At 40.5% G+C, this 27,621-nt stretch overlaps 1 protein-coding gene and 1 pseudogene across 26 annotated transcripts in view; both read right to left on the bottom strand.

Annotated features, from left to right (window-relative positions):
• UBAP2 (ubiquitin associated protein 2) overlaps positions 1–27,621 on the bottom strand; it is a 127,370-nt gene that overhangs the window by 33,101 nt on the left and 66,648 nt on the right. For 19 of the 26 annotated variants that reach the window (XM_063696959.1, XM_055351671.2, XM_019033537.4 and 16 more), the window contains 5 exons: positions 18,222–18,276; positions 16,682–16,785; positions 8,767–8,832; positions 5,876–5,928; positions 1,114–1,181 (listed from right to left, as the gene is read on the bottom strand). In XM_063696959.1, the coding sequence (XP_063553029.1) occupies positions 1,114–1,181; positions 5,876–5,928; positions 8,767–8,832; positions 16,682–16,785; positions 18,222–18,276 (346 nt within the window). Of the gene's footprint in view, positions 1–1,113; positions 1,182–5,875; positions 5,929–8,766; positions 8,833–16,681; positions 16,786–18,221; positions 18,277–27,621 lie in introns of those variants that run through there. The other 7 variants (XM_063696977.1, XM_063696975.1, XM_063696976.1 and 4 more) reach the window with 4 other exon arrangements.
• LOC129524751 (oligosaccharyltransferase complex subunit OSTC-like) lies at positions 8,839–14,884 on the bottom strand (annotated as a pseudogene).

The following is a 27,621-nucleotide window of genomic DNA, read 5'->3' as shown; positions in this document are numbered from 1 at the left end:
TAGTGTGAAAACTAGAATATAAATAAATGCTCTTCAGTCATTTGTTTCAGTGTACATTCTAAGAATGTGGTTATCCCATAAGTTCCTTCCTTTTCTGTAATCTAGCAGAGTAAAACTAGTAGAACTCAAATAAAATAAGAGATCTGTATTAGTTTCAGAATATCTAAATAAATGGTACATGAAGAAACCAAAGAATACAATGTATTAAGTTCATTCTGTCAAAAAAAAAAAAAAAAACAGGTCTACAAAAGTGAAAATAGCAACCATTAAAAAAGTTTAGGCCAGGCACGGTGGCTCAAGCCTGTAATCCCAGCACTTTAGGAGGCCGAGGCTGGCGGATCACGAGGTCAGGATTTCGAGACCAGCCTAGCCAATATGGTGAAACCCCGTCTCCACTAAAAATACAAAAATTAGCCGGGCGTGGTGGCAGGCGCCTGTAGTCCCAGCTACTTGGGAGGATGAGGCAGAAGAATCACTTGAACTCAGGAGGGGGAGGTTGCAGTGAGCCGAGATCGCGCCACTGCACTCCAGCCTAGGTGACAGAGTGAGACTCCGTCTCAAAAAAACAAAACAAAACAAAAAAAAGGGCCAGGTGTGGTGGCTCACATCTGTAATCCCAGCACTTTGGGAGGCTGAGGTGGGCGGATCACCTGAGGTTGGGAATTTGAGACCAGCCTGAACAACATGGAAAAACTGTCTCTACCAAAAATACAAAATTAGCCAGGCATGGGGGTGCATGCCTGTAATCCCAGCTACTTGGGAGGCTTGAGGCAGGAGAATCACTTGAACCCGAGAGGCGGAGGTTGCAGTGAGCCGAGATAGCGCCACTGCACTCTAGCCTGGGCAACAAGAGCAAAACTACGTCTCAAAAAAGAAAAAAAAAAAAGTTTAACATGATGTCTGCAACAACTGCTAACAAATTCATCAGTGGATACATCAATTAGAAAATGATTGAAGCTCTGTCAGATTTACCAAGTAGTGGTAAAATAAAGGTTAGCCTTGGATAAAAAGGGAAAAAATAGAAAGAGACCCAAAAATGAAAATACCTTTCCTGAGGCAAAAGATTTCAGTAATGCTTTGAATAACAAATATAAGATGGCAAAAAGTATTTACCTTTGCCCAGGTAAGATGTGATTCTCTGCTGGAGCAGATGAGGCAGTGAAGACCTTTGTTTCAGAAAGCTGTATGGAAAGTTGAAAAATTTAATCTTACTCTACATACTACTAAACCCAAAACACTGACTTCCTGATCATTTGTAGTCATCAGTAGTCTCTTACACTTCACATAACAGCTATTCTAAAGAAAATGAAATATACAAGTGACCATGACAAGTAATTTTCAAGTGAATGCAATTTTTTTTTTTTTTTGAGACAGGGTCTGGCCCTGTTGCCCAGGAAGGAGTGCAGTGACGTGATCTCAGCTCACTGCAATCTGTGCCTCCTGGGTTCAAGCGATCATCTCGCCTCAGCCTCCTGAGTAGCTGGGCCTCCAGGCACGCACCAGCATGCGCCGCCACACCGAGCTAATTTTTGTATTTTTAGTAGAAACAGGGTTTTCCCATGTTGCCCAGGATAATCTCCAATTCCTGGCCTCAAGTGATGCACCCACCTTGACCTCGCAAAGTGTTGGGATTACAAGTATAAGCCATGGCGCCCAGCTGCAAGTGAAGGTAATTTTAGATTGAAAGGCCTACAAGAATGATTTCAAATCAGGAAAATGATGAGACTAATGGTAAACAACACAGTGAAACACTCAAACCAGGGCTCAACCGGAGACTCACTTCTCTATTTGTCATTACACAAAATGAGAATACCAATAAACCCACCAACAATGCTAACAGAAATGCCAAAAAGAAGTTGAGGTGGCCAGGAATGGTGGCTCACACCTGAAAGCCCAAAACTCTGGGCAGCCGAGGCAGGAGGATTGCTTGAGGCCAGAAGTAAGGCTTCATCTCTAGGAAAAAAAAAAATTGGCTGGTCGTGGTGGTGTGCACCTGTCCCAGCTACATGGGAGGCTGAGGCAGGAGAATCGCTTCAGTCCAGAGGTTGAGGCTGCCGTGAGCCATGATCACACCACTGCACTCCAGCCTAGGGGACAAAGTGAGATCCTGCCTCAAAAAAAAAAAAAAAAAGAAGAAGTCATTAAGAAGTTTGTAAAGGTGAAATAATCGATGTTTTCTCCCCCCAAAGACAGATGTCTTTAGTACTTAATTGATCAGTAATTTTACATTTCATTTTTATTAAACCATGAGTTTCTATTATTTTTAAAAAATTAATTTTATCGCATTCTAACACATCTAATAAACCGCAAATATTCAAACCAAATAACTGAATAAGTCTGGCATACATAGGCCCCCATGAAACCATCACCACAATTAGGACAGTGAACATATTCTTTACTCCCCCACAATTTCCACCTGTCCCTGTGGAATCACTCAATCCCACAACTTGTCTGCATCCCCAGGCAACCACTCACATGCTTTCTGACACTACAGATTAGGCTGCATTTTCTAGAATTTTAAATGAAATCATAAAAGTATCCAAACCTTTATTCCTGGCTTCTTTCACTCAGCATAATTATTTTGGGATATGTGCACACTGTTTTAACTCACTTTTAGGGCATTCAAGATAAATTGTTTGAAACCTCAACTGACATTAATAAAAGATACATGTTCTTTTTATGTTTTCAATGTGGGGACTCGGCTTTGAAAGGCTGGAAAATGTTGATCTAATGAGGTAACACGGAAAACATAAAAATGCTACTCAAAATGTTCCCATAATTCTTATCAACTCTAAATGTCTCAGAAACACTGTATAAAACCAGACTTCCTGCATGACATACTATGTGTAAGCAGGAGGTAGAGCAGACAGTAGGTGTTCATTTTCTTCAACAATATAAAAGTGCTAAATTGTTTACCGGTTCAACAAGTCAACAAGAAGGGCCTAAGTTGCATCCTATTCCAAAACAGGGTGTGTGGGAAGGGTTTTTTTTTTCTTTTTTAGGAGACAGACCTTACTCTGTCACCCAGGCAAGAATGCAGTGACATGATCACTGAGGCTCAATGCAGCTACAAACTCAACCTCCCAGGCTCAAGCATTCCTCCCACCTCTACTTCCTAAGTAGCTGGGACTACAGGCACCTGCCATCACACACAGCTATTTTAAAAATTTTTTGTAGAGACACGGCCTCCCTATGTTGCCCAGGCTGCGCTTGATCTCTTGGGCTCAAGCGATCCTCCTGCCTCAGCCTCCCAAAGTGCTAGGGTTACAGGCATGAGCCACTGTGCCTGCCCCAAGGTAGTATATTTTAATATTCCCAGTGAATCCATTTTTGCCTGAAACTTACAAATTAAATCGATTTATGAAAAAGAGAAAAAGTAAATGAGAACTACTATAAACATTGACATATCTAAACATGATAATAAAACACTGAATGGTTCCCCCCACCTTTTTTTTGAGATGGAGTTTCATTCTTGCTGCCCAGGCTGGAGTGCAATGGTGTGATCTTGTCTCACTGCAAGTGCCTCCCGGGTTCAAGTGATTCTCCTGCCTCAGTCTCCCAAGTAATTGGAATTACAGGTGCCCACCATCCCACCTGGCTAATTTTTGTATTTTTATTAGAGACAGGGTTTCACCACGTTGGCCAGGCTTGTCTTGAACTCCTGACCTCAGGTGATCCGCCCACCGCAGCCTCCCAAAATGCTGGGATTACAGGCATGAGCCACTGTGCCCGGCCTTTTTTTTTTTTTTTTTTTTTTTTTAAAGGAAGGGCCAGGCATGATGGCATGCACCTGTAATCTCAACTACTTGGAGGCTGAGGCAAGAGGATCCCTTGAACACAGGAGTTTGGGGCTGGAGTGAGCTGGCCAACAGTGCAAGACCTGGTCTCTAAAATTAAAAAAAGGCCGGGCGCAGTGGCTCATGCCTGTAATCCCAGACCTTTGGGAAGCCAAGTCGGACAGATCACCTGAGGTTAGGAATTCGAGACCAGCCTGGCCAACATGGTGAAACCCCGTCTCTACTAAAAATACAAAAATTGGCCAGGCATGGTGGCGTGCATCTATAATTCCAGCTACTCAGGTGGCTGGGGCAGGATAATCACTTGAACCCAGAGGTGGAGGTTGCAGTGAGCCAAGATCATGCCACTGCACTCCAGCCTGGTGACAGAGCAAGAGCAAGGCCCTGTCTCAAAAAAAAAAAAAAATTGAAGTACTTATTTTTTACAAGGTAAAATGAATCTATCTATGGTAGTGGGTTGTTCAAACACCACTTAAAACCCAAATAATACTGTGTGTGAAGGAGTAGTAAGACCCAAGGAACAACGCCCTGCCTAAGGTCATTAAACAAGTCAAGTAGAAATCATGTTTCTTGTTTCTCATTCAAAGCAGGTCCTGTTAGCATAAATGGAAACACATATGGAGACAGAGAAAAAGAAAGAATCTCAAAGTCTGCGTCATTGTATATAGTTTTGAGGATCTGTATTTGTAATCCATTTATTATTTCCCTCTCAATGTCTGCTCAAACTCTGTGTCAGGCAGATACCAAACTCAAGAGTTCTAGAACTTGACAGTCAAACAGAAAAGAGGTATAAAATTTTATGGTATTGGGTTATTTATCCCTTTTTTCTCTTTATTATTTAACTTATTTTTCCAAAAAAAATACTATGCTGAAAGCAGAACTTATAGACTGACAGTACCCAGAAGCTAGTGTAACATGCTCAAAAATATCTGTGCAATAAAGGAATTTTTTTTTAAAAAGGGTTCTTCTAGTCAAAACGGGAAGAGGTTGGGCATGGAACCAGAGCAAACTTATTCAGGTTAATTTCAAATGTGATCCAAAATACAGACTCCCCTTTAATGAAAATATTCTAAAGAATAATAGTTCACAAATCTGGGCAACAGTGTCAGCTGGCTATCAGGTCAAACAAAACACAGATAAGCTTAAAAAAAAAAAAAAAATCAATCCTACTTAACACCTGGTAAATTTTGTTTGTTTGCTTTAAGATGGATTCTTGCTCTGTCACCCAGGCTAGAGGGCGGTGGAATGATAATGCAGCCTTGAACTCCTGGGCTCAAGAGATCCTCCTGCCTTAGCCTCCCGAGTAGCTGAGACTACAGATGCACAACCCCACACCCAGGTAATTTTTTTATTATTTTTTTTTGTAGAGACAGGGGTCTCACTTTGTTACTCAGGCAGGTCTCATATTCCTGGCTTCAAGTGATCCTCCTACCTCAGCTTCTCAGAGTGCTGGGATTACAGTTGTGAGTCACTACGCCCAGCCTAACACCTCAACCTTTTTTCTTGTTTATTTTTTTCCAATCTCCCAATCATCTTGACACTTGGTCATTTTTAAGCACAAAAACAAATATTCTTAAAAATCTGAAAATCTAAGTTCCTTTTAAGAAGCATCTGCTAAAAAAGCCAACTCTCGAAAACCCTGGCTACGATACATGCCAGAAAAGAAGCCAAGATGAGATAAGATGTCTCAGGCTCCTTCTTCCAAGCACCAAAGTCCCCACCAAACACCCAAAGAAAGACAGGTATCGGCCAGGCGCAGTGTCTCACGCCTATAATCCCAGCACTTTGGGAGGTTGAGGCGGGTGTATCACCTGAGGTCAGGAGTTTGAGACCACCCTGACCAAAATGGTGAAACATCGTCTCTATTAAAAAAAAACACAAAATTAGCCAGGCGTGGTGGCGCACATCTGTAATCCCAGCTATTTGGGAGGCTGAGGCAGAAGAACTGCTTGAATCCGGGAGGCAGAGGTTGCAATGAGCCAAGATCACGCCATTGCATTCCAGCCTGGGCAACAAAAGTGAAATTCCATTTCAAAAAAAAAAAAAAAGAAAGGTCTCATCTGACAGCAAACACTTACATCTTCAGTCCAGTCTTCTGTTGTCCACTCTTCCACAGAATTCTTCCAAGCCCCTGTTGGGAAACAACAGCAATCAAAGTTTATACCACAAAGTCAAATACAGTCTCAGTCCAAATGATTCCTTTTTGTGTACTATGCGGGAAAAAAGATACATACGCCTCACTAGCAATTTAGTTTACAACCCAAGAAACATGACGTTCTTAATCTATTCTCGGTAAAATCAGTAATATTTCTTTTCTCCCCTTCTCTTTGAAGTAATGTTTACAAATGCAACTTGACTAGTAGTCACTATCTACATAACCTCAAATCAGTGTTTCAAATGGATTTTGCTTCAATATAGGTCACATCCAAGCAATTCTGCCATGAGTAAGAAAGTATGGATGTAGCACAAATATAGACATTTAACAATGGTTTGATTTCTTACGATATAGTCTTCAAAACAACAAATTTCATTTTAAGGCAAATCTGTCTTGGACCCTATTTCAGGTGGATTACTGAATTATCAAATTTAGAGAAGCATCCTTTTTATAAAATATTAGCTCTACTACATGGCTTCCTAATAGGTCTCCAGCAAAGTTCAACATTACTCTTGCTCATATCAAGTCTGCTGCTTTAAGTTCTGGAGTCAGTACACAGGATGCGCTCAAACAGTTCTTACAGAATACTCATCCATAACACATCTAAGTACTTTCAAAAGTGTTGCTACTCAAAAAATACTTACTTACAGATCTTATATAAGAGGGCCATTGTTTACAGCATGTATGGAAAAAAAATGCCCATAGATAATGGTTTTAAAGGAAATACACTAAGAAATTAACGACAACCCCAGAAAGCGGGATTATGGATGTTTTCAGTTCCTTCATAAGAAGAAAGGAGTTAATCATCTGACAAACAAAATTCTGTTTCTCTCCAAAAGTTGTGTATGGAGAGGGAAAAGGAGGAGGAGCATGCTTGTGAGACAAAAGAAGTCAGGTAACCATGTCTACCTTCCTTAGAATCATGTAAACAGCCAAATAACTGACCTCCTCATAAGTAAAATGATGATTGTTTCCCAGAAAAAGAGTCCTTATTTATGGAATGTTTTTAACAGGATGTACCTGATTTCAGATTGGGATGGCTCTCTGTGAAATGTGATGTAAACTGTGCCAATATTTGGATGTAAAATACAGATGTTTCAAAACCGAAAACATTTAATTCTGTCTGAGAAACCACTAATACACTGGAAATTTGGAGGATGAAGTTAATGAAAGCCAGAATTGTAAGAGAAAGCTTGATGGTGAAGATAAACGTACACACACAGGGATATAAAGGAAAATTTCCAGGAGAAAAACAATGATGAAACATTACAAAAACCTACATAAAAAATATTAAAAGTACTCTAAAGCTTAAAATATACATTATTTTTTCTAATTTTTAAAATTGCGCAGCTTAGCCACTATATGTACAGTTAATGTAGTAAGTTAAAACAGACTTTTATACATGATATGTAGTAAGAATGGCCTACCATGGCAATTCAGGAGATATATTAAAAGTTTAAAAAAGGCTCGGCATGGTGGCTCATGCCTGCCCTTCCAGCACTTTGGGAGGCCGAGGTGGGTGGATCACGAGGTCAGGAGTTCAAGACCAGCCTGGTCAATATGGTGAAACCCCGTCTCTACTAAAACTACAAAAATTAGCCGGGCGTGGTGGTGTGTGCCTGTAGACCCAGCTACTGAGGAGGCTGAGGCAGGAAAATCGTTTGAACCCAGGAGGTGGAGGTTGCAGTGAGCTGAGATCATGCCACTGCTCCAGCCTGGGCAACAGAGCAAGACTCTATCTCAAAAATAAATAAATAAATAAATAATAAAAAAATAGGGCCTGGAGCAGTGGCTCATGCCTGTAATTGCAGCATTTCGGGAGGTAGACATGAGTAGATCACCTGAGGTCAGGAGTTTCAGATCAGCCTGGCCAACATGGTGAAACCCCATCTCTACTGAAAATACAGAGAATTAGTCAGGAGTGGTGCCTCACACCTGTAAATCCCAGCTACTTGGGAGGCTGAGGCAGGAGAATTGCTTAAACCCAGGAGGTGGAGGTTGCAGTGAGCCGAGATCGCACCATTGCACTCCAGCCTGGGCAACAAGAGCAAAACTCCATCTCAAAAAAAATAAATAAAAATAAAAATAATATAATAAAAATAAAAAAGACTGGCCTACCACTTTGAGAGCAGTATTTTGAAAATAATTAAACACAACTTTGGACTTGCATAATAGGCTGAGAATCTGAGTACATTTAAAAGCAAGTACAAGGCACTATGTATGTAGCCTGAAGGAAAAACAGGGAAACAGATAGTTATAAGCAGAGATGCAACATGACAGAGTGGTAAGTCAGGAAATTACAGGGGAAACTCCCATGTGAGAAGCAAGTGCCACGTTGTTGCAGGAACTAGCCATACCTACACAGACTATAAAAAATTCCAGACATTAAATACAGAAGGCAAAGGCTCAGGTCCTAATCATATTTTGGAATATTAAAATTTTAATTTGGTCATTAGACCTACACCACAAAATGTAAGGGAAAAACTTCAACAATCCTTATTTTCAGCTTAAAACAATATATTGGAGATGAATGTTTTATGTTCAATTTAACTTGGTGTTAGTCCTCTAACGAATGTATGTTAAGGCCGCTTAGGAACAAGGAAAATAATGATGAAAATTCTGTGGCACCTTGAAAGTCAATCAATAAAACATTTCCATTAGCAAACTGCAAATTTGATTACCAAATAAATAGGTATAGTTTACAAACATTTATCTGATAAATTTTTATTAGCTAGCTTTGATAAAAAATGAAAGATATTGCAAGCAATTTATAAGATTCTTAATTTTAAAAATTAAAAAATTAAGTATTCATACCTTTGAGTCCATAAGAACTTTTGTTTGACAGATCCTGAGCTATGTTGTGAGTATTTGATGCCAGTTCTGTGGACCAATGTAAAATTGAGGGTTTAAACATATGAAAAGAATGAAAGTATTCATCACAGAGAAGATGGTCACTGTCAAAGCTATGTATATGCTGCGTTACTGCCCAAGGATAATGAAATGTAATTGAAATCCATACTCTTACAGGTCACTGCAAATCAAGTTATGAATCTTAACCTTGATGGCTCTTGGACACTCAAATTACTTCAATTATTCTCATTCTCACGCCCATGTTTACCAAGCTCCCTTCTCACTCATCAAAGAGAGTATTCTAATCTGTTCAACAGGTACCAGTTTTTAGAAAATTTATAAATTAGCCTTCTGAGTATACACAAGTCTTTCTAGTTTGGTTAATTTGAGGGTCCCTCATATCGGGAATAGATTTGTGGTTATTATACTGTCAACAGTTGGGTTTCTGAGCCTATAAGGCTGAGTCCTGGACTCATAACTCTCTTATCAACAAGCCAATACCATTCTGTGAGGCCTCTGGAAAAACAGCCAGCACCATCAGCTGACATCCTTTAACTGTATTCTACAACAAATTGGTTTTGCTTATCTAAATGCTTTTCAGCAAGAAATCTGCTACTTTAAATAATAAGTGGGAGGAGATGAAAGAAAAGAGAGAGGAGGAAAGAGAAAATTTAAAAAAAAGTAACTAATTGACTAATTCAACATTCTGCTTCAACACTTGCACAACATTCGGCTTCAAAGCCATGGAAGCGGGCACAGCTTCCACACACAGTTCTTCCACACTGTGTGGAAGCTGTGCACAGTGGTGCAGGGCTGTAGTTCCAGCTACACAGGAAGGTGATGCAGGAGGATCACTTGAGCCCAGGAGTTTGAGGTTGTAGTGCACTAAGATTATGCCTGTGAATACCAACTACACTCCAGCCTGGACAACAAATTGAGACCCCCATCTCTTAAAAAAAAAAGAAGAAAAAAAAAATCAGTGGAGGTATTAATAAAAGCACTATAATATCACATACAGATTTTTGTTTGGATGTGTTTTCATTCCACTTTTATAAAAACCTAAGAATGGGACTGTCAGATTGTTATGATAGGTATGCTTTCCCACCAGGCATGTATATGAGTACCTGTTATTCCACAATCCTCACCAGCACTTGGAATTTTTCATTTCCTTTAAAGCCATTTTAATAGGTGAATGGGGGTAACTCAATGTGGCTTTACTTTGTATTTCTCCAATGACTAATAATGATGAGCACACTCACGGATTTGTTTGCTATCCATTTATCATGTTCCCTTATAAATGCAAATATTTTGCTTTTAATTAACTTTTTATGTTAAAATAATTATAGAGTCACAGGAAATTATCCTTCACCAGTCTCCGTGTTGAAACAGACATTACGCAAAATTTACTATTTCTGACCCTCTCCAAGTGTACAATTTAGTGGCACAGAGTATATTCACAATGTTGTACAATCATTACTATCCATTTCTAGAACTTCTTCCATTTTTTCCCCCATTTTTAATTGCTCATTTGTTTTAGGGGGTTGTTTTCTTATTACTGAATTGTGAGAGTTCTTTATTTATTTTGTATATAAGTCCTTATCAAATATGGATTTTATATAAACATTTTCTCCAAGACTATGTCTCATTCTATCATTTCATTTTTCTCTTCAAAAGAATTTTACAATTTTTGATAAAATGTACTTTGTCAATTTTCTCTTTTATGACTCAGGCTTATCGGATTCTATATAAGAAATCTTTGCCTAACCTAAAATCACTAGGATTTGCCACTATATCTTCTTTGTAAGTTCTACTTTCAGGTTTCATGTTTTAAGTATAACCTTGGAGGGTAATTTTTGTATACAGTTTAATGTATGGCATTGAATTGCCTCATAATCTTTGACAAAAAACAATTAGCCATATGTATATGTGTTTATTTCTAAACTACTATGCTATTGATTTATGTGTCTTCCTTACTGCAGCGTTAGAGCAGTTCTTAAAATCAGGGAGTGTGGGCCGGGTGCGGTGGCTCACACCTGTAATCCCAGCACTCTGAGAGGCCGAGGCGGGTAGATCACAAGGTCAGGAGATGGAGACCATCCTGGCTAACAGTGAAGCCCCGTCTCTACTAAAAATACAAAAAAATTAGCCAGGTGTGGTGGCGGGTGCCTGTAGTCCCAGCCACTTGGGAAGGCTGAGGCAGGAGAATGGCACGAACCCGGGAGGCAGAGCCTGCAGTGAGCAGAGATCGTGCCACTGCACTCCAGCCTGAGTGACAAAGCAAGACTCCATCTCAAAAAAATAAAAAATCAGGGAGTGTGGGTCTTAGAACTTTTTTTTCTTTTCAAAATTGTTTAGGCTACTTTAGTTCCTTTAATATTATATAAAAATTTTAGAGTCAAGTTGTCAAGGCCAGGCACAATAGCTCACATCTGTAATCTCACCACTTTAGGAGGCTGAGGTGGGCAGATCACTTGAGGTCAGGAGTTCAATACTTACCTGCCCAACATGGTGAAACCCTGTCTCTACTAAGTAAACTACAAAAAAAAAATTAGCTTGGCATGGTGGCGCACACCTGTAATCCTAGCTACTCGGGAGGCTGAGGTAAGAGATCACTCACCCAGGAGGTGGAGGTTGCAGTGAGTTGAGATCACAACACTGCACTCCAGCCTGGGTGACAGTGATTTTTTATTCGAAAAAAAATAAAATAAAAAAAAGAATCAAGTTGTCAAAAATCTGCTAAGATTTTGATTGGAATTGTGCTGAAGCTATCGATCAATTTGGAGAGAAATGACATTTCAAAGATACTGAGTCTTCTAATTCATGAACACTGAATATGTTCCCTTTTATGAGGGTCTTCTTTGATCTTTTCCAACATGTTGCATAATATTAACACACAAATCTTGCGTATACGTAGTCAGAAATAACTATTTCTTGTTTTTTTGGTACTACTTTAAAAAGTACTGTTTTTCTTATTCTTTGATTGCAATTGTTCACTGCTAGTAAAGAAGTACCATAATTATATTTTAATGATGGTTATAATTCTATATGCATTTGTTAGAATTCATCCTCTGTATCTCTAAAAAGGGGAGAATAAATGTGTATATATATATAAAAACTACATCAACAAATCTGATTTTTTTTAAAAATCAGTGGGGAAAATTTACATGAGACGGACTACCGTGGATTAATAAATTCAAAGACTGAGTCAGTAAAAACTAAATGTCACAACAGTGAGACTAAAATATATTAAAGTGGTATATCCCTCTATTTATTGTCTTCTTTATTTTCTCTCAATATTGTTTTATATTTTTTCTAATCTTACATATCTTACATATCATTAGACTTATTCCTAGGCATCTGGTGTTTTCTGAAGCTATTAGCAATTTTTTTCCATTTTCTGTTTGTTGATGATTTATAGAAATACAGGCCTTCATGAAACTTGTGTCTTGCATCTTGTGCTTGTGAAATTCTCCAATAATTTGTCTACAGATTCTTTTACACAATCACAAAAAACAACGGTTTATTCTCCCTTTCCAATCCTTATGACTTACTTATTTTTTCTTTATTGCACTGGCTAGGACCTCCAGTACAGTGTGAACGGAAGCAGTGACCGCATGTGTTTTTATCTTGTTCCAGAGGAAAACCATTCAGTGTATCACCATTGACTGTAACACCTCCTGTAAGTTTACAGATATTCCTTATCTGATTAAGGAAATTCCTTGTATTCCTAACTGCCAGGGTTTTGTTTGTTTTTAATTAGAAAAATTATTTATTTCTGCTCCTTTCATAGATCTTATTGTTCAGGAAACAGTCATACATACATATCTGAAATAATGTATTATCACACTCCCTATTAAAAGGCAAAGCACCACAGGTAAAGCTGATCAGCCATCTAGAATTCTCAATTTATGGAATCTTGCTTCCAGATTTTATATTAATTTCTGAAAATCAGAAATGTCATCTCCAAAAAAAAGTTAAAGGGGCTGTAAAAAATAATCACTTTATTCAATATTATATTTGTAAACTGGAGTATATTTTCTTTAAAAAATTAAAAACAAAGAAGAAAATGTCACTCAACATCACTGATGTCAATAGGTCAGCAGGAGAAAAAAATACTGTGATAAACTTGTCTCTTTGATACCAAGAAGAAATTTTACTCCAAGCTACACTTCCAGTGTTTTCACTACATATTTCTTTACTGCTGCTCTTCATTCTTTTCCACATTTCACAAGAGTGGATTGGTACAGCCTTTAAAACTTCATCGACAGGAACAAATCCAGTATCCATTAATTTCTTCTCAAAAGGCACTCTAACCTATCAGATTGCCCGGCAGTTACATTCTCATGAATACTTTAGCCATAAAAAAACTCAACAGGACACAGACAAATCCAATGAATAGAAGAAGAAATCTACTGGGTTTTGGGATATTTGGTGCATCTGATTGGTACAGGATTATGAAACCTAAACCTTCCATTGTAAGCAGGAAGCTGGATGCAAGTCCTTCCATAATATACTGTCCATTTACTCTGTACACCAAGAAAGCTACTGGCCTCTGATGCCCATATTCTTTGAGGTTCAACAATAACATCATAAATTATTCCTCTGGTGATGAGGAAGCAAGACACCACCACCAGAGCATACATAGTCATGGCCGAGGGCATGTGCAGCCTGGTCGGCTTCTTCAGCTTCAGGTTGGGACATTTGAGCACTAACGGGACGCGGTACAAAGTCTCCATGTTGGTGGAATCAAGAGCCATTATCAGGCTCAAATCCCACATGCCACTCAGAAACACTGTTTGTTTGTTTTAATCATGAACGAATATTGAACACTTTTCCTTATTGAAATAATCATACGGATTTTTCTCCTTAATTTTGTTAAATGGATAATACTAATTTCTATATTTTTATATACAATACACATAACATGAAATCTATCCTTTTACAACAGACAGTTGAATAATTTTTAGTATATTCACAATTTGTACAACCATCACCTCTAATTCTAGAACATTTTCATCACTCCAAAAACAAACTCCATACTCATTTGTAGTCACTCACCACTTTTCCCAAATAGTTCTAGCTCTAGGCAACCACCAAGCTAATTTCTGTCCCTATAAATTTGCCTTAGACATTTCAGATAAATAAAATCATAAAATACAATATATGTGGTCTTTCTGTGACTCTGCATACTATTTTCAAGGTTCATCCATGTTGTAGCATGTACCTTAATTCCTTTTTATGGCTGAACATTATTCCATTCTATGTATATTCTATATTTTGCTTATACATTCATCCATTAATAAACATTTGAGGTTTTTTCCCCCCAGACAGACCTGTTCAATAGGAAGCATGGGTTGTTTCTACTTTTTTATAATTATGAATTATGTTGCTATCAATCTTTTTGTACAAGATTTTATGTGAACCTATATTTTCCTTTCTTTTGGGTATGCATCTAGGAGTTGATTTGACTTGTTTTTTAAAAGTTAAACAAACTAAGCTGGGCATGGTGGCTCATGTCAATAATCCTAGCACTGGCTGGGTGGGAGGATCTTTGAAGCCAGGAGTTTAAGACCAGCCTCCACAACAATGCAAAATCTTATCTCTACAAAAAACTTTAAAATTCACCCAGTGCAGTGGTGTGTGCCATAGTTCCAGCAGTAAGTACTAGGGAGGTTAAGGTGGGATGGCTTGAACCCAATGGTTCAAGGCTACAGTGAGCTATGATCACACTACTGCACTCCAGCCTGGACAACAGAGTGAGATGTTCTCTCTTTAAAAAAAAAAAAAAGAAAGAAAGAAAGAAAAGAAGGTGGGGCACGGTGGCTTACGCCTATAATCCCATCACTTTGGGAGGCCAAGGTGAGTGGATCATTTGAGGTCAGGAGTTCAAGACCAGCCTGGTCAACATGGTGAAACCCTGCCTACTAAAAATACGAAAAAGTTAGCCAGGCATAGTGCCGGACACCTGTAATTCCAGCTACTCAGGACACTGAAGCAGGAGAATCGCTTGAACCTGGGAGATGGAGGTTGCAGTGAGCCAAGATGGTGCCATTGCACTCCAGCCTGCCTGGGTGACAGAGACCCCACCTCAAACACCCCCCCACCCCAAAAAAAAAAAACAGTTAAGCAAACTTAAATACGGTGTATACTTCTTTTTTTTTTTTTTTTTTGGAGACAGAGTCCCACTCTGTCACCCAGGCTAAAGTGCAGTGGCACAATCTCAGCTCACTGCAACCTATGCCTCCTAGGTTCAAGTGATCCTCCCACCTCAGCATTCCAAGTAGCTGAGACCACAGGCGTATGATACTATGCCCGGCTAATTTTTTAGTTTTTTTTTTGCAGAGATGGAGTTTCAACATGTTGCCCAGGCTGGTCTCAAACTCCTGAGCTCAAGCTGAGTTATCTTATAATCTCCTAATATCTATATGATCCATATCAATATTCCTTTTCTCCTTCCTGGAACCAATTATTCACGTTCTCACCTTCCCTTGATGATCTCATAAGAAGCTCAACGATTTTACTAGTGTTTTCAAATAACAACTTATAAATTTTGTTGACCCTCTTTACAGTTTCTCTATTTACAGTTGATTAGTTGTGCTTCTGGCGGTACTCTCTTACTTTTTGGCTAGGGTTGATGTTATATGGATGTTTGTGTGCATTAATTTTTTTTTTTTTTCAGACACAGCCTTGCTCTGTTGCCCAGGTTGGAGTGCAGTGGCACAATCATAGCTCACTGCATCCTCAACCTGCCAGGCTCAAGTGACGCTCCCCACTTCAGCCTCCCAAGCAGCTGGGACCACAGGTGCACACCACCATGCCATGCTAATGTTTTAAGTTTTCTTAGTATAGATGAGGTCTTACTATGTTAACCAGACTCTTCTCAAACTCTGGCTCAAGTGATCCTCCCGCCTTGGCCACCTAAATGCTGAGACTACAGGCATGAACCACTGCACCTGGCCTTGATAATTTATTGAGCTATATTCTAAGTCTAGGTTATATTTCATTGTGTTAAATTATGTTTTTGTTTTTTGTTTTTGTTGTCGTTGTTTGAGATGAAGTCTCGCTCTGTTGCCCAGGCTGGAGTGCAATGGCACGATCTCGGCTCATTGCAACCTCCACCTCCTGGGTTCAAGCGATTCTCCTGTCTCAGCCTCCCAAGTATCTGGGATTACAGGCATGTGCCACCATGCCCGGCTAATTTTTTGTATTTTTGTAGAGACATGGTTTCACCATGTTGGTCAGGCTGGTCTCGAACTCCTGACCTCAAGTGATCCATCTGCCTCGGCCTCCCAAAGTGCTGGAATTACAGGTGTGAGCCACTGCGCCCGGCTAAATTATGTTTCTATAAGTATAATCTCAATAATTACTGTACAAAGAACTCTATATAAATAAACAACCAATATTTACCCCAAGAATTTCAGAAAATAATCCAGAAACAGCATGATACAGAAAAACCTGCAGAGGCAACGTTGCTACAAACCCATCTATCATCTACCACATTATCATACATTATCTGGCCAAAGAATCCACCATTAGAAATGGGAAGTACTTCCAGTAAAAAATCTTCTCCTCAGAAATTCTATATATCTGTGACATACTTTGATCAGAGTGTGGGTTTGTGCTAATTTATGCCGATTACCTTATATAGCCTCTTTCTTAGCTTGCAGAAGGGAAAATCAAATTCCTTGTCATCATGAGATTTGTATGTGACAGACTTTGGGTGGTAAGAACCAACTAAGAATAGTTTCAGAGGTAGGACAGTAGCCTGTTTTTCATTATTTTCCATCAGCACATTTAGACTTCATCTTTGTATGAGAACATACAACTCTTAATAGCTCAAACATTTAAAACTCATCTCTGGCAAAAACGGAACACTTACCAGTTCCCTCATCTGCACCATTCTGAGCAGCTTCCCAAACTACTAGCTTTGTCCCACACACATCTGTAGATGTAGAATCTGAATAGTCTGCAGGATTAAATGTCCTGGGGTTTGAAATAAAGAAATAATAAAGGCAAAAGAAGCAAGCACCTAAGCCAAAATATTAACCATACATGATCTTCCACCAAACAAGCCCAGTGCCTTCTCACAGCCACTGTAAAAGATGTCACCTCTCCTTCCCCTATTTAAATATAACTAATTCTGCCAGCCATGGAGATGCAGATGTGAAAACCAGAAGTTGCCTAGGGACCTTCCACACATTCTGGTATAATAGCCTTATTTTCCTAAAACACAGTCCTCAGCATCCTAAAGCAGACAAGGAGACGTATAATCTTTCAAGGCAGAATAAGAGCTCTTATGAGAGTCCTGCTGAAAAATAAGGCATAAATAGGCAACAGGTATTTTCTTCCCAAGTCAGAATCCAAGTTTGGCTTTGAATCTTTTACAGCTTAGATTTATATGCTCCTTTACAGAAACATTAGATAAAGAAGAAAACATTTTGTTCAGCACCTCTATTTCTTTTCAATAAAATCCTAAACTGAACACCCAGTTTAATCGAGTCATGGTTCAGAGGTCTAACATGAGCCAAAACAAATATTACCTTTAAAATTTTCACAAAGGAATGTGAAGTAAACAGAAAAATCCACAAAACAATTTAAAGCTAATGAGCAGGGCTATGTCTTAAAGTGCTCCTGAGAGTTTGCTCCCTGTGTTTTCATCCCTCCTTTTCCTCAAAGGAGCTTAGGCAGAAGGCAGATTGCATGAGGCACCACCACTTCTAGAAGGCATTAACACCAAGAGTGCTGCCTGAAGTTAGAGAGAGACAAAGGGCTTTTCTTGGAGCCAATTCCTTTCCTTGACTGCATCTATGTATGGCTTCCACAGGATGTTTTAAAACTTTTCCTAAAAATCCAATGGGAGCTAATGTTTTAGAAGCAACAAAAAGTAAAAAAACACCCAGAAACAAGAAATAAACCTCTGATTTTAGTGCCTCTGAGTCTGTTCTATGTTTACTATTACAATTCAGGAAAAAGGTATCACTCATACATAAATAAGCATTACATTTACTTAGCATTCAAAGACAATGGCTGGATTAACTAAAATGGCTCTTAGGCAGTGCCATTTAGGTACATCTATAGGTATTTTGTCACAACTTCAGGCGAGGTGCTACTGACATTTATTAATAGTACAGAGAGGAGAGATGTTGCTAAGCATCCTACAATATACAGGAGATCCTACCACCCCATGGAAGTATTATCCAATACACAATCTCAATAATGCCAAGGCTAGAAACCTTGCTCTAATGCCTACTTAAAAGATCAATTTTATTCATATTATTTTTCTTATTTGTAAATCTCTTTAAGTATAGAAAACACTAGATTCACCATGATGACTAAATTAGATGCAGGGTATTAGAAGCAACTGCAGAATAAAAACTAGGGAAGTAAATGATTATAAAAATAGGATGGCTATCACTTACCCCATGCCTTGGGTTGAGAACCTTCCTGCCCCTCTCCCTCTGCCACGTCCAAATCCTTTAAAAAAACACACAATTATAGTATAAAATAATACTTATGTCCTACACAATTACACTTCCTTCTTCATCCTATACTCACTACCCAGACAATATTATCATTATTCCTAGCAGCACCAACATTCCAATCCAGGGCACCCAATTAACTGATCCCTGCTGATACAACTACCTATACCCAGTTAGTGACTTCTAAGGCTAGAAAAGAATTAAATTCTCCTTGTATTATATTTGTGGTATTTGACAGCTAAACACAGGGAGGTTGTATTATAAAACAGTCGGCATCTTTTAAAATCAGAAAGGGCTAACACCATGGAATTATAAGCCACTACTATAAAATGAAATGAGAACCAGAAAGAGGAAAATGCAAAGTAAGCTGAAGGCACTGTTAAGTATCATTTTAAATACTAGTCTTTGATCAAAGACCAAAATGGCAGCAAGCATGAGAACAAGCAAGCAAGAAGAGAAAATGACTAGCACCTTTCCACATTCTCTTCATTAAAATCCTAAACTGAAGAGCAAAGGCCTAAATTTAAGAGCTAAAACTATAAAACTCTCAGAGAAATGCACAAAGCAAAAGCTTTACAACGCTGGATTTAGCAATGATTTCTTGAGTATGACACTAAAACTACAGGCAAAAAAAGAGAAAATAGACAAAATGGACTTTATGAAAATTTAAAACTTTTCTGGGACAGGCATGGTGGCTCACACCTATAATCTCAACAATTTGGGAGGCTGAGGTGGAAGGGTGGCTTGAGCCAGGAGTTCAAGACCAGCCTGGGCAACATAGGGAGACTCCCTCTCTACAAAACTATTTTTATGGGCATGCGCCTCTAACTTAGCTACCTGACAGGCTGAAGCAGGAGGATCCATGAGCCCAGGAGTTGGAGGTTGCAGTGAGGTATGATCAAACCACTGTATGCAAGCCTGGGTGACATAGCAAGACTCTGTCTCAACAACAACAACAAAATCTGTAACAAAACACATATTGGCTAGGCACGGTGGCTCATGCCTGGAATCCCAGCACTTTGGAACACCGAGGCAGGTGGACTGCTTCAGCTCAGGAGTTCAAGACCAGCTTGGGCAAATGGCAAAACCTTGTCTCTACAAGAAATACAAATATTAATGGGGCATAGTGGTACATGCCTGTAGTCCCATCTACTCGGAAGGCTGAAGTCGAAGGATTGCTTCAGCCTGCGAAGTTGAGGCTGCAGTGAGCTGAGATTGCACCACTGTACTCTAGTCAGTGTGACAAAGTGAGACCATCTCTCAAAAACAAACAAAAAAACACCACGGTACCAACAGAGTAAAAAGGCAACCCAAAGAATGGAAGAAAATATTTATAAATTATATATCTGATCACAGAGTAACATCTGGAACACACAAAGAACTCCTAAAACTCGACAACAAAATACTCCATTCAAAATGGGCAACGGCCAGGCCCGGTGGCTCATGCCTGTAATCCCAGCACTTTCAGAGGCCAAGGCAAGCGGATCACCTGAGGTCAGGAGTTCAAAACCAACCTGGCCAACGTGGCAAAACCCCATCTCTAATAAAAATACAAAAATTAGGCGCATGCCTGTAGTCCCAGGTACTCGGGAGGCTGAGGCAGGAGAATCGCTTGAACCCAGGGGGCGGAGGCTACAGTTCCTAAGTTGCGTCACTGTTCTCCAGCCTGGTTAACAGCGTGAGACTATAAATAAAGGGGGGGGATGGGGGGCGGGCAATGGACTTGAATATGGATTTCTCCAAAGAAGATATACAAATGACCAATAAAAACATTAAAAGATACTCAGTATTGCTGATCATTAGGGAAATCCAAATCAAAACCACAATAAAATACAATCCCATATTCATTCGGATGACTACTACCAAAATTAAAGTAAAAAAACAGAAAATAACAAGTGTTGGCGTGCGGGCGTGGTGGCTCACGCCTGTAATCCCAGCACTTTGGGAGGCCAAGGCAGGCAGATCACGAGGTCAGGAGTTCAAGACCAGCCTGGCCAATATGGTGAAACTCCGTCTTTACTAAAAAAAAATGCAAAAATTAGCCAGGCGTGGTGGCGCGCGCCAGTAGTCCCAGCTACCTGGGAGGCTGAGGCAGGAGAAATGCTGGAACCCGGGAGGCAGAGGTTGCAGTGAGCCGAGATCGTGCCACTGCACTCCAGCCTGGGTGACAGAGTGAGGCTCTATCTAAAAAACAAACAAACAAACAAAAAAAAAACCAAGTGTTGACAAAGATGTGGAGCACACCATTGTGCACTGCTGGTAAAAACGTAAAACGGGGCCAGGTGCAGTGGCTCATGCCTGTAATCCCAGCACTTTGGGAGGCCGAGATGGACGGATCACAAGGTCAGGAGATCAAGACCATCCTGGCTAACACGGTGAAACCCCATCTCTACTAAAAATACAAAAAAAAGAAAAATTAGCCGGGCGTAGTGGCAGGCGCCTGTAGTCCCAGCTACTCGGGAGGCTGAGGCAGAATGGCGCGAACCCGGAAGGCGGAGCTTGCAGTGAGCCGAGATCACAACACTGCACTCCAGCCTGGGACAACTGAACAAGACTCCGTCTCAAAAAAAAAAAAAAAAGTAAAATGGTACAGCTGCTATGGGTAACAGTATGGCTAATTTTTTGTATTTTTAGTAGAGACGGGGTTTCACTGTGTTAGCCAGGATGGTCTCAATCTCTGTAGCCCCAGCTTCTCGGGAGGCTGAGGCAGCAGAATCCCTTGAACCTGGGAGGCAGAGGTTGCAGTGAGCCAAGATCACACCACTGCACTCCAGCCTGGGCGACAGAGCGAGACTCTGTCTTTAAAAAAAAAAAAAAAAAAAAAAAAAAGACTGATCTGTAATCCCAACTTCATAAATATGGAGTCTTTCATGGATTAAACTCTCATATATAGAGGCACAATAATGGCATTATATAATTACAGGAAATAACCTATCTGTTCAGTAACTGATTTGAGAATCAGCATTTTATTAAATGCTATGTGGAACAAGGACTCAGCAAGACTCCCAAAGAAGGTACTACAGAGGATTCGAAATTTAAAAGTAAGCTGGGTCTGGTGGCTCATGTCTGTAATCCCAGCACCTTGGTAGGTCAAGGTGGGAGGATCACTTGAGCCACAGTAGTTTGAGATCACCCTGGGCAACAGAGCAAGAGCCCCTTCTCTACCTTAAAAAAAAAACTTTTTAAGTAGAAGGTTAAAACATAGTAGGTGCTCAAAATTACTTTGCACTTGTACTATATAGACCGTATTCATGCAATAATTAGTTTTAAAAGTAGAGGAACTAGGCCGGGCGCAGTGGCTCACACCTGTAATCCTAGCACTTTACGAGGCCAAGGCAGGCGGATCACGAGATCAGGAGATCAAGACCATCCTGGCTAACACGGTGAAACCCCATCTCTACTAAAAATACAAAAAATTAGCCAGATGTGCTGGCGGGTGCCCATAGTCCCAACTACTCGGGAGGCTGAGGCAGGAGAATGGCGTGAACCCAGGAAGGGGAGCTTGCAATGAGCCGAGATTGTGCCACTGCACTCCAGCCTAGGTAACAGAGCAAGACTACGTCTCAAAAGAAAGAAAGAAAGAAAGAAAAAGTAGAGGAACTAATCTGAGTCACTAAATACAAAACAGTAAGGTAAAGCAGTGAGAAAGGTTAGGGAGTAAACTATTGTTGCCTTTTTTGCATTATTTTTCTTCCATCCAGAAGGAAACCAACCCCTGCAACTTCAAGTGTAATTCATTACCAGCCAAAGCAGTGGCTCGTGCCTGTAATCCCTCTGCTTTAGGAGGCCAAGGGAGGAGGACTGCTTGGAGCCAGGAGTTCAAGACCAGCCTGGGCAACACACAGAGACCTGTCTCTACAATGCTTTTAAAAATTAGCTGGGCATTGTGATGTGCACCTGCAGTCCTATCTACTCAGGAAGCTAAGGCAGGAGTATTGCTTGAGCGTAAGAGTTGGAGGTTGCAGTGAGCTATGATCATGCCACTGTACTCCAGGATGGGTAACAGAGTGAGACCCTGTCTCTAAAAAAAGAAACTATAGTTCACTACCTTACTTGACTCAATCTCACCAGAAGACCAAAATAATACATATAAGCTGATCAACCATTTATGAATACACAAGATAAAGAAACATACAAAAGAAGAGTAATTTAAATACACATTTAAGCCTGACCTACATAGAGAAATCCCGTCTCTACTGAAAATACAAAATTAGCTGGGCGTGGTGGCGCATGCCTGTTATCCCAGGTACTCAGGAGGCTGAGGCAGGAGAAGTGCTTGAACCCGGGAGGCGGAGGTTGCGGTGAGCCAAGATCGCACCATCGCACTCCAGCCAGGGCAACAAGAGCGAAATTCCCGTCTCAAAAATAAAAATAAAAAATAACTGGCCAGGTGCGGTGGCTTATGCCTGTAATCCCAGCACTTTGGGAGGCTGAGGCGGGCAGATCATGAGGTCAAGAGATTGAGACCATCCTGGCCAACATGGTGAAACCCCGTCTCTACTAAAAAATAGAAAAAGTAGCTGAGCCTGTAGTCCCAGCTACATGGGAGGCTGAGGCAGGAGAATTGCTTGAACCCCGGAGGCGGAGGTTGCAGTGAGCCAAGATTGCACCACTGCACTCCAGCCTGGAGACAGAGCGAGACTCTGTCTCTAAATAAATAAATAAGTGTAACCGGTGAAACCCCATCTCTACTAAAAATACAAAAAATTAGCCGGGCATGGTGGCACACTCCTGTAGTCCCCGCTACTCGGGAGGCTAAGGCAGGAGAATTGCTTGAACCTGGGAGGTAGAGGTTGCAGTGAGTCGAGATCACGCCACTGCACTCACTCCAGCCTGGGCGACAGAGACAGACTGTTTCAAAAACAAAAAACTGTATCATGGAATCAAATCTTCAAGCAAAGCTGGCAAACACATACTTAGCTGACATTCTAATAATTCCACTTTAATCCAAATCCTGACATTCTAATAATTCTGCTTTAATCCAAATCCTGAGTGTCATTTCTTTTTTTTTTTTTTTTGAGATGGAGTCTTGCTCTGTTGCCCAGGCTGGAGTGCAGTGGCATGATCTCGGGTCACTACAAGCTCCGTCTCCCAGGTTCATGCCATTCTCCTGCCTCAGCCTCCTGAGTAGCTGGGACTACAGGCGCCCGCCACCACACCAGCTAATCTTTTTTTGTATTTTTCTTTTTAGTAGAGACAGGGTTTCACCGTGTTAGCCAGGGTGGTCTCGATCTCCTGACCTCATGATCTGCCGGCCTTGGCCTCCCAAAATGCTGGGATTACAGGTGTGAGCCACCGCACCCGGCGAGTGTCATTTCTAATACATAAACACACTCAACTACAGCAAAGTACAAAAGATGGATCTATGTCAAGTCCATTAAGTATATTAATATCTTTTTCTGCATAAAGCACATTCAAAACAAAGTTAAATGAAATAGCAGGCCAGACACTGTGGCTCATGCCTGTAATCCAAGCACTTTGGGAGTTCGAGATGGGCGGGTTGTTTGAGCTCAAGAGTTTGAGACCAGCCTGGGCAACATGGCAAAACCCTCTCTCTACAAAAATTAGCTGGGCATAGTAGCGTGCACCTGTAGTCCCAGCTACTAGGGACGCTGAGGTGGGAAGATGGCTTGAGCCTGGGAGGTGGAGAGTGCACTGAGCCAAGATCACACCACTGCACACCAGCCTGGGTGACAATGCAAGACCCTGTCTCAAAAATAAATAAATAAAAATACAGTAAATAAAAACGGTGAGCCACACGAAATTTTATATTGCTTTGGAACTCCTAAATTATGTCAAGAACAAAAAAAAATATGGGCTTATTTACTTCATATATAATATATATATATATATATATATATCTAGAAATACAAAAAAATAAAAGACGGGGAAAGATACGATAGTAAATAAAGGCCTAATGTCTGAAAAGTTTAAAGTATCTGAAGGCTGGAGTGTAGTGGCACAATCACAGCTCACAGCAGCCTCAACTTCCCAGACTCAAGCCATCCTACCACCTCAGCCTCCTGAGTTTCTGGGACTACAGATGCACATCATCATGCCTGGCTAATTTTTTTTTTTTTTAAACAAAAAAAGCCTGCTACATTGTCCACTCTGATCTTGAACTCCTGAGCTCAAGTGATCCTCTCACCTCAGCCTCCCAAAGTGCTAGGATTACAGGCATAAGCCACTGTACTTGGCCTGAAATTATTTTTTAAATACATTGATATAGAACTGCTTGAGTTCATGAGTTTGATACTAGCCAAGGCAACACAGACTCCTGCAAGGAGGGATGGAAGGATGGAAGGTAGGTAGGTAGGAAGGAAGGAAGGAAGGAAGGAAGGGTGGAAGGAAGGAAGGAAGGAAGGAAGGGTGGAAGGGGGGAAGCGGGGAAGGAGGGAAGGGGGGAAAGGAGGGAGGGAGGGAGGGAGGGAAGGAAGGAAGGAAGGAAGGAAGGAAGGAAGGAAGGAAGGAAGGAAGGAAGGGGAGAGAAGAAATACACCGAGGTACACTACAAAAAATAATGTCAGAATCATAGCAATTTTCACATTATCTCTATGAAATGGAAAACTTCTCTCTGCTTTTCACTTTCCTCTCTTCAGGATACTGGTGAGAAGAACAGAATTGTTAAGATATAAGACAGTTGCTCCTTCCCCTATGATCATCACATATCTGGCAGATCCCAAGACAGGCCCCACTCCTTGCAGTTGCTTTTTACAACTCTGAAGCTAAGCTTCAGGAAAGTCCTAAAAAAAATCTCAGCAGAACTGCCAGCAGCCAGCAGCCCCTCTTTCACCCAAGCTGTCAAAGGGCCTGCTGGTAAACATACTTACCTGACATTCTAATAATTCCGCTTCAACCCAAATCCTTTGCAAAAATCCTCAATTACACTCCACTAGCAAAAAAGCTTATGAAAGATATACTCTATAGGAATGATTTTTCAAGTGGCTCCAGCTTGAATGCAAACTCTGCTCCACACTTACGACAACTTACTATCCAGCAAGGCCAACTGATCAAGCTAAGAACAAAAACCAAAACAAATAAAAAATAGGTAGGTAGTTTGCCTACATAGCTGCTTTTATATAAAGCGAACGTAATAGATTTTGACAGTAAAATTAAGTGCCCATTTTGTCGCCCAAATAGTTTAAATGGACTATGTTTTTGATTGTTTGCATTCTGTTCCTATTCACCGGTATATATACCGATGAGAAAATTGTATGAACAGCCACCGTATAGTCCCAGTAAGAATAGGAAGAATACGTCAAATAAAACACCATACCCCCTGCAGAATTTATCTAGCATACTTGTGATTAAGAAAAACTATTGTGATTTTACATGGTCTGTTAACTTTTATTTATTTGGGGTTTATTAGCCTAAATAGAACCAAGGTAAACGTATCAACTTTTTCCTCCAAGTAATAACAGTACCCATCCTAACAGATACACAATCTCCAATTCACTGGTTATCCCCTATAATGTGTGGTGTTTTTTTTGGTTTTTTTTTTTGTTTTTGAGACAGAGTCTCACTGTCACCCAGGCCGGAGTGCCATGGCATGATCTCGGCTCACAGCAACCTCCGCCTCCCAGGTTCAAGCGATTCTCTGCCCCGGGGCTCCAAGTAGCTGGGACTACAGGCGCATGCCACCACACCCGGCTAATTTTTTTGTATTTTGAGTAGAGACAGGGTTTCACTATGATGGCCAGGCTGGTCTCAAACTCCTGACCTCGTGATCTGCTCGCCTCGGCCTCCAAAAGTGCTGGGATTACAGATGTGAGCCACCGTGCCCGGCCCCCCTATAATGTGTTTTTATAACAATAAATCTGTCTGATTTATGACATGGATCAGCTTGTAATCCTTAAACATGCCTCTAAACAACCAATCCAAATACATATTGTGACTAGATTCCTACTGTCAAAGGGTAAAAGTAAAGGATTCAACAGTGTAGTCAGTAGTGGGATTTCAGTCATGAAGATTTGACGATTTCTCTAAGACGCCCACTAATGCCAGCAGAAGCATCTGAGAGATCAAATACCCTAGGAAAGAAAACCCTCTCCCTGTAAGAGGGGAAGAAGCTGGGTTACTATGTATTCCTAAAACCTTAAGAACAAAGGAATATCAGAACAATGATATTTTAACCAGAACAGGGTGGTAAGGACTAATCACACACATAACGTTGGTCTTAGACTGTGACCGCCCTCCCTGGTGAGACACAGTAAAATTTAGGGGTCAATAAAGTCATTTTATTCTTTCTTTTTGTTACCTTCTATTTTCTTTTTCTTCCCAAGGTGTGTACTTCAGGGTTTAAGACCTAATAAATTAGTAGAGGTGTACGTGCCAACACTCTTTGTTGCCATCTTTCTATCTTTGACAATAGTAAGTTTGAAACTTACTTTACAGAAACCTGGTCCTAAATATAAAAAATACTAAGCAGTTTCAGCTTGTGGAAGACAGAATTATACTTGGTTTTTACCAATTTACTATGTGGCATATGACAAGAAACTTTACCTAGAATAATACTGAATCCCTGGGATTTTTTTATTTGAGACAGAGCATCGCTCTGTCGCACAGACTAGAGTGCAATGGTACAATCTCGGCTCACTGGAGCCTCCACTTCCCCCAATTCTCATGCCTCAGCGTCCCGAGTAGCTGGAACTACAGGCACACACCATCATGCCCAGCTAATTTTTGTATTTTTATTAGAGATGGAGTTTTACCATGTTGGCCAGGCTGGTCTTGAACTACTAACGTCAAGTGATCTGCCCACCCTGGCCTCCGAAAGTGCTGGGATTACAGGTATGAGCCACCACACCTGGCCTGAATCCCTGGGATTTAAAAATATGGTCTCCAATTTAGCCTCAGCATTAAGGAAGTATCATCTAAGAAATTTGCAGGATGACATTCATCTGAAAAGGGACTAATATTCAGACAATACAAGGAATCTAAACAACTCAACAGCCAAAATATAAATAATCCCATTAAAAAGTAGGCAAACAGCTGGGCCTAGTAGCTCACACATGTAATCCCTGAGATTTGGGATGCTGAGGTAGGAGGACAGCTTGAGGCCAGGAGTTCCAGACCAACCTGGGCAACATTGCAAGACCCCATCTCTTAAAAAAAAAATTTTTTTTTTTCTTTTTCTATAAATTAGCCAGGCATGGTGGGGCTCATGCCTATAGTCCCAGCTGCTCAGGAGGCTGAGGTGGAAGTATCACTTGAGCCCAGGATTTCAAGGTTGCAGTAAGTTATGATCATGCCACTGCACTCCAGCCTGGGCAACAGAGTGAGATACTGTCTCTTAAGAGAAAAAAAAACAGTAGACAAAGGATCTAAAAAGACAATATAC

The sequence above is a fragment of the Gorilla gorilla genome, chromosome 13 (assembly GCF_029281585.2).
Source record: "Gorilla gorilla gorilla isolate KB3781 chromosome 13, NHGRI_mGorGor1-v2.1_pri, whole genome shotgun sequence".
Lineage (NCBI taxonomy): Eukaryota > Metazoa > Chordata > Mammalia > Primates > Hominidae > Gorilla > Gorilla gorilla.
The sequence above is the reverse complement of the archived record's forward strand: the minus strand, read 5'-3'. Positions and strand labels throughout refer to the sequence as shown.